Source organism: Zonotrichia albicollis, chromosome 17 (genome assembly GCF_047830755.1).
Source record: "Zonotrichia albicollis isolate bZonAlb1 chromosome 17, bZonAlb1.hap1, whole genome shotgun sequence".
Taxonomy (NCBI): domain Eukaryota; kingdom Metazoa; phylum Chordata; class Aves; order Passeriformes; family Passerellidae; genus Zonotrichia; species Zonotrichia albicollis.
In genome coordinates, this window is record NC_133835.1 from 6,446,423 (window position 1) to 6,461,716 (window position 15,294).

A 15,294-nucleotide genomic window follows, 5' to 3' on the forward strand; every position below is an offset into this window, starting at 1 on the left:
TCCCTTCCAGGTGGAGAGGAGATTATGGTGGCAAAAAGCAGCTGTGGTTCCCTTCCAACTACGTAGAGGAAATTACAAGTCCCACCAGCCTGGAGCCAGAGCGGGAGGTGAGTGTGGCCGTGAGTGCAGCTAGGAGGGTCTGTGTGCCCCCTGAGCTGGGCTGCTCTGCCCTCTGTGCCCAGCTCCATCCTGCTGTGCTTCCTTCCCAGCAGCAGCTGGATGAGAACAGTCCCTTGGGAGACCTGCTTGGAGGGGTCCTGGACGTGCCCTCCTGCCAGATCGGTGAGTGCCTGGTAGAGAGCATTGCAAAGGCTCCTTGAGGCTTTTAGGTGAGCTCAGCTTTCCCTTGTTGCTGCCTGGGCTCCATGTGTTGCCTCCAGAAATGGGAGTTTCCTGCAGATGTGGAGTGCCAGGGTAGCAATGAGTCCCTGGGCCTGTCCTCTCCCTTGCTGCCTGTGCAGGGCTTGGCTTAGCCAAGGTCTGCTGACCATGGTCACCTGCAGTGACGCTGTCCCTGCTCCCTGTCCCTCACAGCCATCCGGCCCGAGGGCAAGAACAATCGGCAGTTCGTGTTCTCCATCAGCATGGCCTCGGTGTCACGGCTGTCCCTGGACGTGGCGGCCGACACGCACGAGGACCTGCTCGACTGGGTGAAGAAGATCCGTGAGGCAGCTCAGACTGCTGATGCCAGGGTGAGCCTGGGGAGCCCCCGGCAGGGCAGGAGGCATCTGCTGGGTCTCCAGCTGGTGGCTTTTGCAGGAGTGAGGAGCTGGTGGAGGCTGGTGGGAGGTGGTGAGGTGACAGCCAGTGATGGCTGGCAGAGCACTTGCAGAATTGATAAAGCCAGAGCAATCTTGGACAATGTGGCAAGGGGTGGTGGCAACACAGCTTGAGAGGTTCAGGATGGATATTTGGGACAATTGGACAAATGGGTGGGTGCTACAGCCTCAGGAAGTGAGGGGTCTCCATCAGTGAAGGGTGGCAAGGCCACAGATGCCCTGTGCTGGTACCAGTGCCAGTCCTGCTCTGGGCAGGATGTAGGACCCAGCCAGGCCCTACCTGTGTCATGTCCCCCATGCAGACCTGGCAGATCTGCTGGTGGTCCCCACAGTGTGGGCAGGAGCCACAGCAAGCAGTGAGGGTCAGCTTGGGCACTGGGTTATCCATCAGCACTGCCCCTACCTGGCCTGACACCTCTCTCACCCTCTCTTGGCAGCTCTCTGAAGGGAAGATGATGGAGAGGAGAAAGAAGATTGCCCTGGAGCTTTCAGAACTGGTGGTCTATTGCCGACCTGTGCCCTTTGATGAAGAGAGTGAGCATCTGCTGAGCTGGTGGCCATCACTGTGGCATTTCAGACCCTGTGGTGTGCCCCAAGGGGCTGCTTTGGCTAGATCTCAGCAGAGACTAGGTGTCCAAGGTGTCCAAATCCCCAGTTTGCCTTGGAGCTCTGGGTAGCTCCAGAGGGTACAAATTCCCTTCCCTATCCCTCTGTTGCTGGGGTCTGTCAGCACCCAGAGCAGCTGCTGAGGGAGTGGGGCTGGGGAGCATCATACCTGATCAGTGGGAGTTGTGTTGGTGCTCTCATTGGTGTTGGGCACCTGGCAAACACCCAGTGGGGCAGAGCAGGGTCTGCACAGCCCTGGTGGCTGCACCAGGGGTGAGAGGATGGCATCAGGAAGGAGCTGGGGTGGTTGAGTATGGCTGTGTTCACAGGGGTCTTATGTTGAGGGAAGAGACGAGGATCTAACTCCATGTTTCAGAAGGCTGATTTATTATTTTATGATATACATTACATTTAAACTGTACTAAAAGAATAGAAGAAAAGGTTTCATCAGAAGGCTGGCTAAGAATAGAAAAGAATGATAACAAAGGTTTCTGGCTCGGACAGAGTCTGAGCCAGCTGACTGTGATTGGCCATTAATTACAAACAACCACATGAGACCAATCACAGATGCGCCTGTTGCATTCCACAGCAGCAGATAATCATTGTTTACATTTTGTTCCTGAGGCCTCTCAGCTTTTCAGAAGGAAAAATCCTAAGGAAAGGATTTTTCATGAAAAGATGTCTGTGACAGTTCAGTGTCAGCAAAGGGAGCGTGCCCCTGGCTCACACAGCGCTGTCCCCTGGCAGAGATCGGCACAGAGCGGGCCTGTTACCGGGACATGTCCTCCTTTCCCGAGACCAAGGCAGAGAAGTACGTGAACAAGATCAAGGGCAAGAAGTTCCTGCAGTACAACCGCCTGCAGCTGTCCCGCATCTACCCCAAGGGCCAGCGCCTCGACTCCTCCAACTACGACCCCCTGCCCATGTGGATCTGTGGCAGCCAGCTGGTGGCACTCAACTTCCAGACCCCAGGTGAGGGCAGCAGGCAGGGTGGGCTGGCTCCTGGGGTGCCCTGTGCCCCCTCTGAGCCACCTGCTGAGCTCTGCTCCAGGAAAATGGGTAGCTGGAAGGGGTTCGGGGTCTTAGAGGGGCTCTGCAGGCAGTGAGACCAGCTCCAGAGGGCTAGGTTGAGCCAAGGAGCTGCACTGAGGCTGGGGATTGTGCCATCATGAGGACAAGATGGAATGGGGAGGAGGCAGGGGGTGGGTTCTCCCGGGTCCCTGGTGACAAGCAGGGCAGGTGCCAAAGGGGATGGTGCTGCCCCTGTGACACCAGCTGGGTGCATGGTCTGAGTCCAGCTGGCTGCTCTTCTTGCCTTTGCCCAGCTGCCATTCCTGTTCCTGCCGTGCCCTCCAGCCTTCCCTTCCCTGGCCTTTGCCAAACCCTGCTGTGAGCCTGCTCAGCTCACCAGCACACCAGCAAACAACCTGCCTCTTCTTTCCTGCTGGCTTTCCCATTCCTTCTGTGAATTCAGGCATCTCACAGGGGGTTTGGCAAAGCTACAGGCTGCACATGGAAGGCTGAAAATAGGAGGAAAAGAGGGAGGTGACCCATGGAGCGCTGGGTAGTTGGGCAAATCGTGCATGGCAGAGTCACTCATGGCCCTGACACGTGGGGACACATTGCTTAGGAATGAGCCAGCTCCTCTTGCCAAGGGCTTCCTGGGAAGCATCAGTGATGGGGGTGATGAACCAGCTTGTGCACAGGGTATCCTTCATCTCCTGTCTCTCCTGCCTGTGCTCTAGACAAGCCCATGCAGATGAACCAGGCCTTGTTCATGTCCAGTGGCCAGTGTGGGTACGTCCTGCAGCCGACCAACATGAGGGATGACATCTTTGACCCCTTTGACAAGAGCACACTGCGGGGCACAGAGCCCCTCTCCATCTCCATTGAGGTCAGTCCCTCCTCCTGGTGTGGGGGAATGCAGGCTCAGACCCCAGTGGGGTGCCAGGTTTGGGGTGAGAGAATGATTTTATGTGCTCCTGGCTCTGCCTGCAGCTGCTCCTCACCAAGGCCCTGTCCTGCAGCACAGACTGGGACAGCCCTCGCTGTCCCCTGTGAAGGAAGGGTCGCCACTTTGAGGGAAATTTGGGGCTTTGGAGCATCACAGAATCGTGGGCTAGTTTGGATTAGAAGGAACCCTAAAGGCCCTCGTGGGTGCTGCCGAGGGTGCGTGGCAGCAGGAGCATCTTGGGGTGCTCCCCCAGGACTCCTCCTGTGCAGGTCCCCGTGCCAGCAGGTGGCATCCACGAGCCGCAGAGGTGACATCCATGTCCCCAGAGCCTGCATACACAGGCCAACAACACAAGAGCTGTTCCTTGTCCCCTCCTTGCCACTGAATTGCTCCAGGCTCGATGTTTCCATTTCCCCTTGGTCATGGCCTCTCTTGGGAAGATGCTCGAGGTCAGGGCAAACTTCTCAGGCCATTTCTGTGTTGTGTTGCTGGTGATGATAAGAGGATGGTGCCAAAGGATGGGGTGTGGATGCTTGATGAGTTTTTTTTACTTCCCTAATGGTGCAGCTGAGGCTGGATTGTTCCTGTGTCAGCTCTGCAGGGACATGGGAGGGCTCACCAGGCAAAGCTTTGGAGGGCTGTGCCAAACCAGCAGGCTCTTGTGTTTGGACCAGCAGGGCCCAGCAGCCTGTACAGGCATTCCCTGTGGTCTCAGAACCAAGCTATGGGTCAGCAGTCTGCTTTGCCAGTCCCTCCAGCTCATGTAGACCTTGGGGAGGATGCAGTGGAGATCCTCTCTTCGGGTCCTCACAGGTTTCCTCTGCAGCCACCTCTGCTTTGGAGTGATCCCACCTAAAAAGCCACAGCCCTTCTCCATGGGGACACCCTATCATGTACCTTCTGCACCACTGACCCCATGCCCACTGCCTCCCTAAAAATTCCCTCTGTAGGGGGAAAGAATATAAGAAAATAAAGATAGTGTAGAAAGTAATCTTACCCAAAAGGAGTTGCAGCTGGGCCAATTATCAAAGATTAGGAACAGGCCTGACTTTAACAGGTCACAGCTGTACCCAATGAGAAGAAGATGCTATAAAAGAGTGGGGTGGCTGGGTGAGAAAGGAATTTGGGTCAGTGGCTGCTTTGTGAAGAAGAGTTAGTGCTCTGAGGAGCTGCCCATGAGGAACACCAGGAAGGTATGAAACTTTTGTGATAAGGAGACAACAGAATGGAACCTGTGCAATAAGATGACAACATCCCTGCCTCATTCTGTTTTCCAATCTCTTCCTGCACCTCAGGAAGTGCAGCTGCCCTCACCAAGTGTGAAGAATCATTGTGCCAGAGCCAGTCACTGTCGCCTTTAAGAGACAGGCTCAGCCTCTTGTTGTCTGGCAGAGCTGCCTGCTGTCCCCACCAAAGGCAGCTTTCATGGATGGAGAAGCCATCTCGAGCCCAGCATGACTCAAAGCACATGATCCAGAGCTGGCAGCAGGTCCTTCCCCTGCAGCAGCAGCGTGCTGGAGCGACATATGGCCACGGGCAAGGGGGAGCTGCCGTGGCTGTCTCCTGCAAGGAGGCAGCTTGGCATGAGTGGAGCACAGCCTGTGCTGCAGGCACGAGGCAGAGCAGGCTGGAGAGCAGCTCCTTCTCCTCCTCACACCAAGGCAGCAGGGCTGAGGAGTTTCAGCAAAGATGAGGGGTCCAGGGTGGTGCTTCCAGCAGGGAACAGTGCTTGGTGGGAGCCCAGCTCCAGCTTGGCCAGCTGAGGGAGGGATGCTGTGGCCCCAGCCTGGCTGTGCTGGCAGCAGGCAGAACCTGGAGCAGTTCAGCTGGTTTTTTTTGTGGGTCACAAGTCAAACTGTGGATCAAGAACACTACAGCAGCTTCCAGGGGTGGGAGCTATTTCTCTCTGAGCTGCCGGCTGGGCTGGCTGTCAGTGCTGCTTCTCTGTCCAATTAGCAGAGCCAGGGTGATTTATTTGGGAAGAAAACGTCCTGGTATGCAAACACATTTTTTCCCCTTTGTTCCTGTCTCTTACCAAGTCTCTCTTCTCTCTGCTCAGGTCCTGGGGGCCAGGCATCTTCCCAAAAACGGGAGGGGAATCGTTTGTCCTTTTGTGGAGGTGGAGGTGTCTGGTGCTGAGTACGACAATGCCAAGCAGAAAACAGAGATTGTGGGTGAGTGGGTGGGGAAGGGAAGGGAGGGGGATGATCCATGGCTCACACCAGGATCAGAGCACCCCTGACCCAGGTGTGAGTCCTGGGCTCTGCAGCAAAGCCTGGCACCGAGCTGGGAGCTGCCCATGTGCTGCCCCCAAGCCCAGCATCAGCCATGGGGGCAGTGGAGGGGCTCAGTGGGGCTGCCCACTGACAGCTGTGTTTTGTGAGCAGCTGACAATGGCCTGAACCCTCTCTGGACCCCGAAGCAGTTCCACTTTCAGGTCAGCAACCCTGACTTTGCCTTCCTGCGCTTCGTGGTGTACGAGGAGGACATGTTCAGTGACGAGAACTTCCTGGCTCAGGCCACCTTCCTGGTGAAAGGCTTGAAGACAGGTGAGGCACTTGGGACAGCAGGGACGGGGGTCATGGTGCTCCTCACCAGTTCACACTGTTAGCCAAGGGGATGCTGAGTTTCATGGGAAGGTGTTGTTGGGCACCAGGCTGGCTTAGCCTGTCCCCTCCCCAACCAGTTAAAGCAAGGCAGAACCATTTGCTAACAGCCCTTGGGGCCACCTGCCACTTGGAGGGAAATTTGGGGGTCTGGAGAATCACAGAATCATAGACTGAATGGATTGGAATTGGTTTGGATTAGAAGGGTCCCTAAAGGCCATCTAGTTTCAGCCCCACTGCCATGGGCAGGGACACCTTCCACTACCCCAGGCTGCTCTGAGCCCCATCCAGCCTGACCTTGGACACTTCCAGGGATGGGGCATCCACAGCTTCTCTGGGCAGAATAGAAAAAGGGTCTTGTGGGAGAAAAACCCCCTTGAGTTCTGTGCCAGGGCACTGCCACCTCCCCTCCTGTGCAGGGAGTGACACCAGGGCTGTCTCTGCCGTAGGTTTCCGAGCTGTTCCCCTCAAGAACAACTACAGTGAGAACCTGGAGCTGGCTTCTCTGCTTGTCAAGATAGACATTTTCCCTTGCAAGGTGAGACTGGCTGCACCCACGAGTAGGTGACCATGCTGTAGGGCTGAGGAGCAGAGCCAGTGAGCCCAGCCTGGGGCAGTGAGGCTCAGTGAGTGGCCTGAGTGCCTGTGGATGGCTGAATTCCCAGTGCTGCTCCTTAGGAATGCCCAGCAGGACAGCAAGCACTGGCTTTGCCTCCTGCAGCAGTCTCAGGGTGTTTCAGGCAGGGTCCTGCCTGCGCTGGGTTTGATTTGTCTGGAAATCCCTTCAGCAAAAGCTGGAGAAGGAGGGTTTGTCACAGTGCCTGTCTGTGCTCCAGGGACATTGCAGCTCAGGATCACAGAGCTGGCTGGCCTGGGGCTGTCCCTGTTGGCATAAACAGAGGGCAGGGCTCCTTCTGAGACAGATGGTTCTTTTATTTCTTCATTTAAAATGGTGCTGGTGAGAGCCAGCGATGGCTGTTAGAGCAGCTGCACATTGCAAACCCCAAGCCTCCATGAGCCCTGGACAGCCTGCAGGGCAGCCAGGGCCCTGCACCACAACTGCCCTTACTACAGGATATATGCTTTAAAATCACAAACCCTTGACTACAGCATTTTTTTCCTCATCCAAGCAGGAAAATGGCGAAATAAACCTCTTCAATGCTTCATCCCTACGGGAACGAGCAGGGGATGGCTCCAGCCAGCTGCTGGCAAGCAGAGGCAGAGAGGGCTCCTTTGAGCTGAGGTACCAGCAGCCCTTCGAGGATTTCCGTGTGGCCCCAGAGCAGCTCAATGACCACTTTGAGAGCCGGGAGCGAAGGTGAGGCCGGGTCTCAGTCAGCTCTTGATCTGCAGCATAACACACCCCTTCATTTGGGGTGGAGGCAATGCAGCCTCCCCCTAACACAAAGTGGAGCTGCAGCCTTGCTTGCTACTTGCAAACCCTAAATTTGAGCTGCAAGTTATGCAAGTGTTTGTGCTATGGGACAAGGGTGGGACACCACAGCTGGTGCCATTATCCCCCTAATCCAAAGTGGAGCTGCAGCCTTTGGTTGCTTGCAAACCCTAAATTTGAGCTGCAAGTTGTGGCAGTCTCTGCCATGGGAGAAGGGTGAGATACCACCTCTGGTGCCATTATCCCCCTAACCCAAAGTGGAGCTGCCGCTCGTGCCAGTGCTTGTGGGATTCTCTGCTATTGGAGAAGGGTGGGACAGCACATCTGGTGCCATTATCCCCATCATGGGAGATGTGGCTGAGTCCCTACTTTAGTCCAGTGGGCAATTTGAGCCCAGCAGAGCCTTGTCCTTGGCCATGCCATGGAGAGGCTGAGCTGTGCCCCCTGTGTGTGCCCCTTTGCAGGGTACTGCGGAGGACCCGGGTCAACGGGGACAACCGGCTGTAGCCCACCGTGGCGGGGAAAGCACCTCCAGTGCTTGTGAATCTCACAGCACGCTGTGAACTGGTTTCTATGGAAACGGCACTGCTATGGCCTACTTTCAGGCAGCTTTTCCAGTTTCTCTGCTGAAGTGTGTTCAAGTGGAGAACTAAAAAAAAAAAAAAAAAATATTGGAAATAAACCCCACCCCGAACCAGCCCCAAGCACCCAGCAACCTTCACCACGAAGCCCTTAAGAAGCGTCGGTGCGACCAGGCTGCCAGAGGCCACAGACCAAACTGTCTATAATCACAAGAAGAGACCTAAAAATTCCCCATCCAGCCTCTGCGTCACTGCTCTGCCTGTAATCCAGAGATCGTGTGCAGCTGCTGGCGCCTGTTTGCAGCCATCCTGTGCTGTGTCCATGCCCAGAGCTCTGGGCCTGCAGTGAGCACAGCAGCACCTCTGTCTGTCCTGGTGCCACCACATCAAAACCTGTATAGCCACTGCCGAAGGGTCCAGTAGTGAAACTCGACATTTACAGGGCCACTCTAGCTTTAAATGACAATAAAAGTGTCAGTATTATGTGTGTGCTGGCTCAGGTGTCTGGTGCTCTGTGCCCTGCAGCTGCTCCTGAGGAGAGGTTGCATTGCTCCCTCCTTTCTCCTGGCTTTAGGGGAGGAAAAATAACCAGGAACAGCCCCAGGTTTTATGCTGTTCACTCAAAACGGTAAAAACAAAGTTATGTATTCCAGCTGCCCATGCTGTTCTGAGGCAGGCTGGGGACAGAACTCGGGGATGAAGAAGCACCTCTAGGACAGAGGTGTCTGGGCACTCACTCATACCTTACCCCATGGAAAAGTTGTCATTCTTTTAAAATAAATGAAGAGGTTGTGATGGAGGACTCCCAGCCCAGCAGCCATTGCTGGGCCCTCCCCAATCCCAGTGCAAGCACCACTCAACTCACTTTTGATTTTTACGCTCTTTATTTAGGAACAACCAAAAATGTCTGGTTTCATTTCAACAAACTGTACAAGCAAGCTCTTCCCCTTGCCCACCCTCACATCCACATATACAAAAGGAAGGGAAACTTGCCGTTCACTTCTCAGAAGTGGCATTGTTGCTACAGGGAGTTCTTGCCCTCAGAATAAGAGCAGGTAAAGTCCATAGCACGTACAAGCTACCCTAGCCCTAGTAATAGCTACAGCCCACAATCACAGGCAGCTTCTTTTTTTGTTTCCTCTTTAAAACCTTTACCAAAAGTAAAAACTATTTCCTGTTTCACACGATTGCCAAGGTGACCATTTAAAATTGTGGTCTTGAAAAAAACAAAAGAAAATCCAAAGTAACAACCCCCCCTGGAACCCCCCACAGCTCCCTGGTACAAAGACAGCTTTACACAGCAGAGCTCTCACCCTGCTCCCTCACTGCACCGGCCACCCTTATGAAAGGTCCCGTTGCAGCTACAGTTACATTTTCCTTTGGATAAATCCAAGCAAAAATTCCAGGTCATTCAGCACCAGCATGATTTCTAAATAACAATAATTAAAATAAAAATAAAAAGAGACCCCGTTAGGCTGACTTTGTGGTCTGCTGAGAAACAAAGTGATCAACACGCTGTTCCCAAAGTCTCTCTTTTAGTGCAATGTTAGTATGTGCAAGGGGAATCACAGCCACGTACCCATAACACCACCACGAGCCAGATGGGGCAGAGAGAAAGTGCAATTTTAGCTAGAAATTTTCTATGCCATGGATTCCTAGCCCAACCTTCACTAGCACCAGTAAGCAAGAATCCTCCTAACACCACCTTCCATCAGTACAGGGGAAAAGGGGCTTTAATTGTGCCAGCAGAATATGCCAAATGTCAGCCAACAGAGCACTTGGGCCATAACAAGAAAAGCCAAAATTAAAAAAAAAAAAAAATTCACTGCTTACATAACTGAGCTCCCTTGCTCTGCTTTAGTTTTCTGATGCTAATCCAACATTCCTGGCACACACCACTGCCAGTAAAACATACAGCAGAAACTAAATTTCTCAATAAAAAGAAGAACAGGGATAGCCTGCAAGTGCCTCCTTCCCCTCCATGTGTTGTGTTGCCTAAACTTACCCCGCTGGTTTTGGGATCAGCTGAGAAGTGACACCAGAGCTTTACAGGTGAGCTGAATCACATCAGGACCTTGACTGATTTGAAGAGAGCAAAGCCAAAATTATCTGGGCAATAGGGAGAAGACCTTAACAAGCATTTTGGATACTGTCACCCTAATGGGAATGTGCAGGACCCCATTCACTTTGTAATTTGTGCCCAAGTGCTCAAAAATCATCTTTTTCTTCTGATTCCCAGTGAGCAAGCTTGTGATCAGTTTGCTTCTGTTATATCTGTAAGAGAGGGGCTGCAGGGAAATCAATATAACACTTCTGCAGGTGACCAAAATCTGTTGCTTTCCAATTAAAAAAAAAATTAAATACCCAAACCCTAAATGAAAAACCAGCCTACTACAGCTTCCTTCTCTTGAGCTGTCAGGAGACACATAACAAAAATAACCCAGCAGGTATCTTCCAGCTCTGGTGAGCATCCTCCAAGCAGGTTAAGGACTACAGTGTTTCTCTGCCAGCAGCTACTGCTCTTGTTGGTGGCTTCTCCTGGTGACCAACTCAGGGAGGGGACATGAAATCACAGTAAGTACCTGCAAGCACCTGTGCCCATCCTCCCACCACGCTGCAGCATCACTCAGCTCTCAGGCAAGTGGAGATAGGAACCTGTAGATCATTGTTTGTTTAGTGTTCTGCTAAAAAAACAAAGAAAAAAATTTCAAGGATGCTAATTACAGAGCTGAAAAATAAGGTACCCACATGAAACATGGAACAATGTCTAGCAATCTCATGGCAGGGGCTGCTGACATCAATGAAAAAAGAAACTCAGTTCCTTGCACCAGGAGAACCAGCAGCCCTTCCCATGAGCAAGGCAGGGCCAGCACAAATCAGGGTTTCGGGTTATTAAGCAATTGGATTGTGCCCTTAATCTAAGCAGCCTCAGAGACATAAGTAACAAGATTCACATGGATTAAAATTGATGGTTTCTGCTGTGCCTGCCAAGCCCAAGCTCAGGCACAGAGGATGGAGGTGGAGAATTTCATTTCCCTTCCTTACTGATACTGGCTACATCACCTCAATCTTACACCCCTTTCAAGTCAAGATAGTCATCTTTGATTAGATGATGATAAATATTCACACACTGTGAAGAATTGTGGTGACACTTCCTCTAAACACCACAAGAGCTGCTGTTGGGACTGTCAAGCCACCTCTCAATTTTTCTCTTCAGTTTCAGATGCAAACACTTTTCCAATGTCCTGCATCAAAACCGAGTCTGTTTGGAGGTAGCACCTGTTTCTCCTCCTCAGCAGAGAAGACCACAGAGCTAAACCCTCAAAAATCTTCAGCTTATACTTTTATGGAGATTTCAAGTCAACTAAAACAATGCAGATAACAAGGAATGTAGGAGTTAGAGAGGGAACTCGATCATGTTTTGATTTCTTTTTTGTCTCTAAACCTCACCCTCCCCACGCACAGGCGTTTGCCAGCCCCGTTGCCATGTCCGAGGGGAGCCTGCATGGAACCACTTTTTAAAATTCCTCCGACCCAAAAGAAAGAAAACTCCTGCTGTGCTTGTATGAATGCATGGAGACAAAGCTCAAAAACCTCAGCAGCTTCCAACCCTCAAGGCTGGTTTTTCTGTGTACACCGGGAAATTCTCCCTCTAGCTCACAAGACTTCTTTTCAATTTTTCTGGAAAACTGGCTGAATACAATCCAAGTGCAAAATATTTCAGCTAGTGCATCAAAACATGGTTTGAAGTGACCAGTTCATACCATAGTCCTTAAGCATTCCTGTAGATGGAGTGGGGATCACTCTTCCAATCAGCCATAGGCCCTTAAGTGTACACCAAAAATCCCACAGAAAATCACCTTGAATGGGCAAACTACACTTCCAACTTATTTATATAGCAAGTAGTTAGTAAAAGTGTACATTTTTAATGTACATCATAATGCAATAAAGAATCAATGGCATATTTGAACTGTATATATGTGTAGTTAAATAAACCTGCATGTACACAGACACTACAGAGTAAATTGACCTACCTGTATTTGTTCTCTGAAGGTGACACTGTACATACATCCATATCCTCAGGCTGCACAACTCCCACATCTGCTTTCAGCTCTAGAACCACCCAGATTCTGCCACCCTCTCTGATATTTTGAAGAGGGGGCTGAAGAAAGAATTGCAAAAGCAAGGGCAATTAAAGGTAGAAATCAGACACCATCTTTGGAAGAGGTTCTGAAAGAGCTTTTTTGTTTTTAAAACAGATTTTTTTGTAAATCTCTGGATCCAATCCTTTGGGGTTTGCTACCCACCCTCCTAATAAATATCATTTACCACCAACAATAAAGTCTCCCACATTAAAAAGCTCTCACTAAATAACAACCTTCTACTGAAAAAGCTTGGCTGAGTTGGCTTGGCAAAAAATAGGGAGCTATGACTACTCTCCATAAATACATCAGCAGATAAACACCAAAAACTATTTAAGTTAAGGGACAATGTTGGCTCCAAAACAAACCAGGAATGTACCAGCCACAAATTAATTCCAACTAGAAATTTAAATACAGTTTCTAACCACTCAAAGGCAGTCAATTTCTGGACTAGCCTTCCAAGAGCAAAAGTGAAGGCAAAACATGGAACCAATTTGGAGTTGGGATTTGATTAGTTTGTGACAGGATGATCTGACACAGCATTTGGCTGGACTATTCAGCTCAAGAGTTTCCCTTCTAGACTTTGTTTTCTATTAGAAAAGAATATTTAAAGCAAAAATGTTCCAGCAGTTGCATCACACAGCAACCACACAAGACAACACACATTAAAAATGTACAGGTACCAGGCAGCAGGCAGGATAACTGGGAAATTTATTTTGCTCTTTTTCCAGAACTATTGCACATGGCCTGGGGAAAAAAAAAAAAGGGGAAAAAATTAAGAAAAGAAAAACAAAAATTACTGGAACAAACACTTGAAATCACCAGCAGTGCTGCAGGAGGATCTGCCATGTAGGGCTGCAAGAAGGAAACTTCCTGGTGGCAGCAGAGCCGCTGCCTTGGTGACAACAATGACTTGAACCACTCACAGCCACGCTGTGACTCTCTGCGTTTGTTCTCTGAAGAACAGACTGTTCTCTCCAAACAATGAAAAGGATTCCAGGTCAGGATGCAAAAATTATTATGTGCTAGTTCTCAGATATTAAAGAGAGACTTGGAGATTTAACAGCCTGTTACAGTCAGGCTCCAGGAGCACAGGGAAAGTGTTCTAGCCAGCAAGGGACAAATGAAACCAAACTCCATCTCCTCCTGGGCTGCCTCAGTCTGGGAACCTGCTGCTTATCAGAGAGTATGCAATGCTCACTCTAACCTCATCTGGAAGGATGAGAATCTCACTCAAATTCAAGATTGGCAGTTTTCTTCTCAAATCCCTTCCTAAAACACTCAAACCTGTGTGCCCACAAAGCCATTCACTGCCAGGGCAGAGAGGATATATGCAGCCATGCCAACCTTTAGAGAACAAACACCTTAATGGACAGATGAAAAAAAAAACCAAAGAAAAAAGAAACAAGTACTATGCCATGATAGTCCATATCTAAGCAATGACCTTGTTTACACAATGTCTGAGATTTGTTATGCTTGTATAGGCAGCTGTAGGCATCGGTATATGAATATGAAATCTGAAAGTCTGTCACTGGAAAGCAAACAGGAGCATCCTATTTCCTGGGTGTGAGCTGAGCCCCTGCCAGCTCCCAGCCATCTCCTTGGCTGGACCACCAAGAGCTCAGCACAGAGTGCCCAGTTTGTGCATGTGCTGTGCCCAAAGGTCTCATGGATGGCAGTGCTTCATCACCACGTCTGCTCCTCAGCTTGGGTCAGGCCGGCCCATGGGTTTCTCAAAGATCACTAATTTCTTCTCAAGGGTAAGAGCGAGTCCTCCGGGGCTGGTGGCTTCAGTTCAGTCTGTTTCTGAAAAAGAACACAGGTGTCAGAGATGCTCCTGGCCTTGCTCCAGGTGGGGTGCTGGGTGGGGAGGAGGGGATGCAGGAGTGCCTCAGGATAGGCAAGATCAGGTGACTTGATAAGAGTCAGCTGCAAAGAAGGGCTAGCAACATTCAGAGGGGGCAGAAATCCAAAACCCTCGAGGGAGTAGAGTTGGCTTTGTGGGGGGATGCACCTTTGTTAAGCACCTCTGTGCCATGAGGGTTGACAGGACCCTCACTCTGGCTGGCAGAAAGCCATGCTCAGAGGGCACTAGCAGGGGCACAGCCACCTCCCCAGCACAAAATCTGGCCCCCCACCAGTCCCCATACTCACCCTTCTCCTGCAATGCACACATGGTGTGCAGCAAAGGCAGGACCCATCCACACCCATGCTCCACCTTCTCCAAATCAGATGGTATGGGAAGCAATGAATTTTACTCGATTTTTATAATTATTTTTTTTAAGGTCTGCAGCCATGGCAGAGGTGTGTGGGAAGCTCCAAAGCAAGGCAGTGGGACTGGAGAAGATCCCAACTAGCCAGCAAGGAGCTCTGTGTGTGGACCACCATGGGACAGGGCCAGCACTTGGCCATCCCCATCTGGTGGCAACACTACCAGGAGGGAAGCAGCTCCCATCTGCACTGCAGAAAAGCCCACCAAGGGCTTGGAAGGCACCTCTCCTCTCCACCACATACACATACATGCACACACAGACACACGCCTTCCAAAAGTGAGTTCTGGGGAATCCACGTCCCCTCCTGCCTTTGCAGCCACCACCTTCACCTTCCTCCACACTGAACAAGGATGCTCACACCTGGAAAGCAGCAGCAGGAGAGAGAAAGGCGGGCAGGGACATGGAAGGAACCAGCAGTACAGGACAAGCAGCCAGGCCCCTTTCTTCCCAAATAAATCAATAAATCCATGGGTCATCTTCTAAAATGACCAGACACTCCTAGAGTTTTACTCCAGATTGAAACAAAGCTAGGATTAGTTTTCTGAGTGGTGCCAGCACCCAAAGACCAAGGCAGGAAAGGGCAGGCAGGCAGTGGCGCCCGTCCTGCCAGACCCTCCTCACCGCGCTTCCTTTACACCTCTCCTCCAGAGCCAGCTCCTCACCACTTCCTCAGTCAAACCTCAAACGCTCCGCTCTTCACCGAACCTGTTTGTAAACACGCGAGGCGCAGAGCGCCGTGCCCCCCGCAGCCCTCCCTCGCCGAGGCAGGGGCCTTACCCAGCCCTGTGGCGGGCGGCGGCCCGGGGGCGTCGGGGCTCCCGGCGCTGCCCTCCTGGCCGCCCGGCTCCCACGCCTCGCTGCTCTCCGAGGCCTCCGCGCCGGCTCCGCACGGCCCTTTCCGGCTGCCGGCCGCCTCGGGGCCGCAGCCCCTGCCCTCCTCCTCCGCCTTCACCGCAAACC

The 15,294-nt window shown here is 51.6% G+C and overlaps 2 protein-coding genes across 9 annotated transcripts in view; one reads left to right on the forward strand and one right to left on the reverse strand.

Moving 5' to 3' along the window:
- Window positions 1-8,049, forward strand: part of PLCG1 (phospholipase C gamma 1) — a 47,065-nt gene extending 39,016 nt beyond the window's left edge. Inside the window, exons 22-32 of one of the 3 annotated variants that reach the window (XM_074553766.1) lie at window positions 11-107; window positions 213-282; window positions 535-692; window positions 1,217-1,313; window positions 2,133-2,357; window positions 3,131-3,279; window positions 5,399-5,513; window positions 5,727-5,888; window positions 6,395-6,483; window positions 7,076-7,263; window positions 7,803-8,049. In XM_074553766.1, the coding sequence (XP_074409867.1) occupies window positions 11-107; window positions 213-282; window positions 535-692; window positions 1,217-1,313; window positions 2,133-2,357; window positions 3,131-3,279; window positions 5,399-5,513; window positions 5,727-5,888; window positions 6,395-6,483; window positions 7,076-7,263; window positions 7,803-7,845 (1,393 nt within the window). In that variant the 3' untranslated portion in view covers window positions 7,846-8,049. The remainder of the gene's footprint in view (window positions 1-10; window positions 108-212; window positions 283-534; window positions 693-1,216; window positions 1,314-2,132; window positions 2,358-3,130; window positions 3,280-5,398; window positions 5,514-5,726; window positions 5,889-6,394; window positions 6,484-7,075; window positions 7,264-7,802) is intronic. The other 2 variants (XM_074553767.1, XM_074553768.1) reach the window with 2 other exon arrangements.
- A 735-nt stretch (window positions 8,050-8,784) lies between these two features.
- The window catches only part of ZHX3 (zinc fingers and homeoboxes 3), a 45,927-nt gene continuing 39,417 nt past the window's right edge, over window positions 8,785-15,294 (reverse strand). For 5 of the 6 annotated variants that reach the window (XM_074553773.1, XM_074553770.1, XM_074553774.1 and 2 more), the window contains one exon: window positions 8,785-13,867. In XM_074553773.1, the coding sequence (XP_074409874.1) occupies window positions 13,805-13,867 (63 nt within the window). In that variant the 3' untranslated portion in view covers window positions 8,785-13,804. Of the gene's footprint in view, window positions 13,868-15,111; window positions 15,293-15,294 lie in introns of those variants that run through there. The other variant, XR_012583034.1, reaches the window with a different exon arrangement.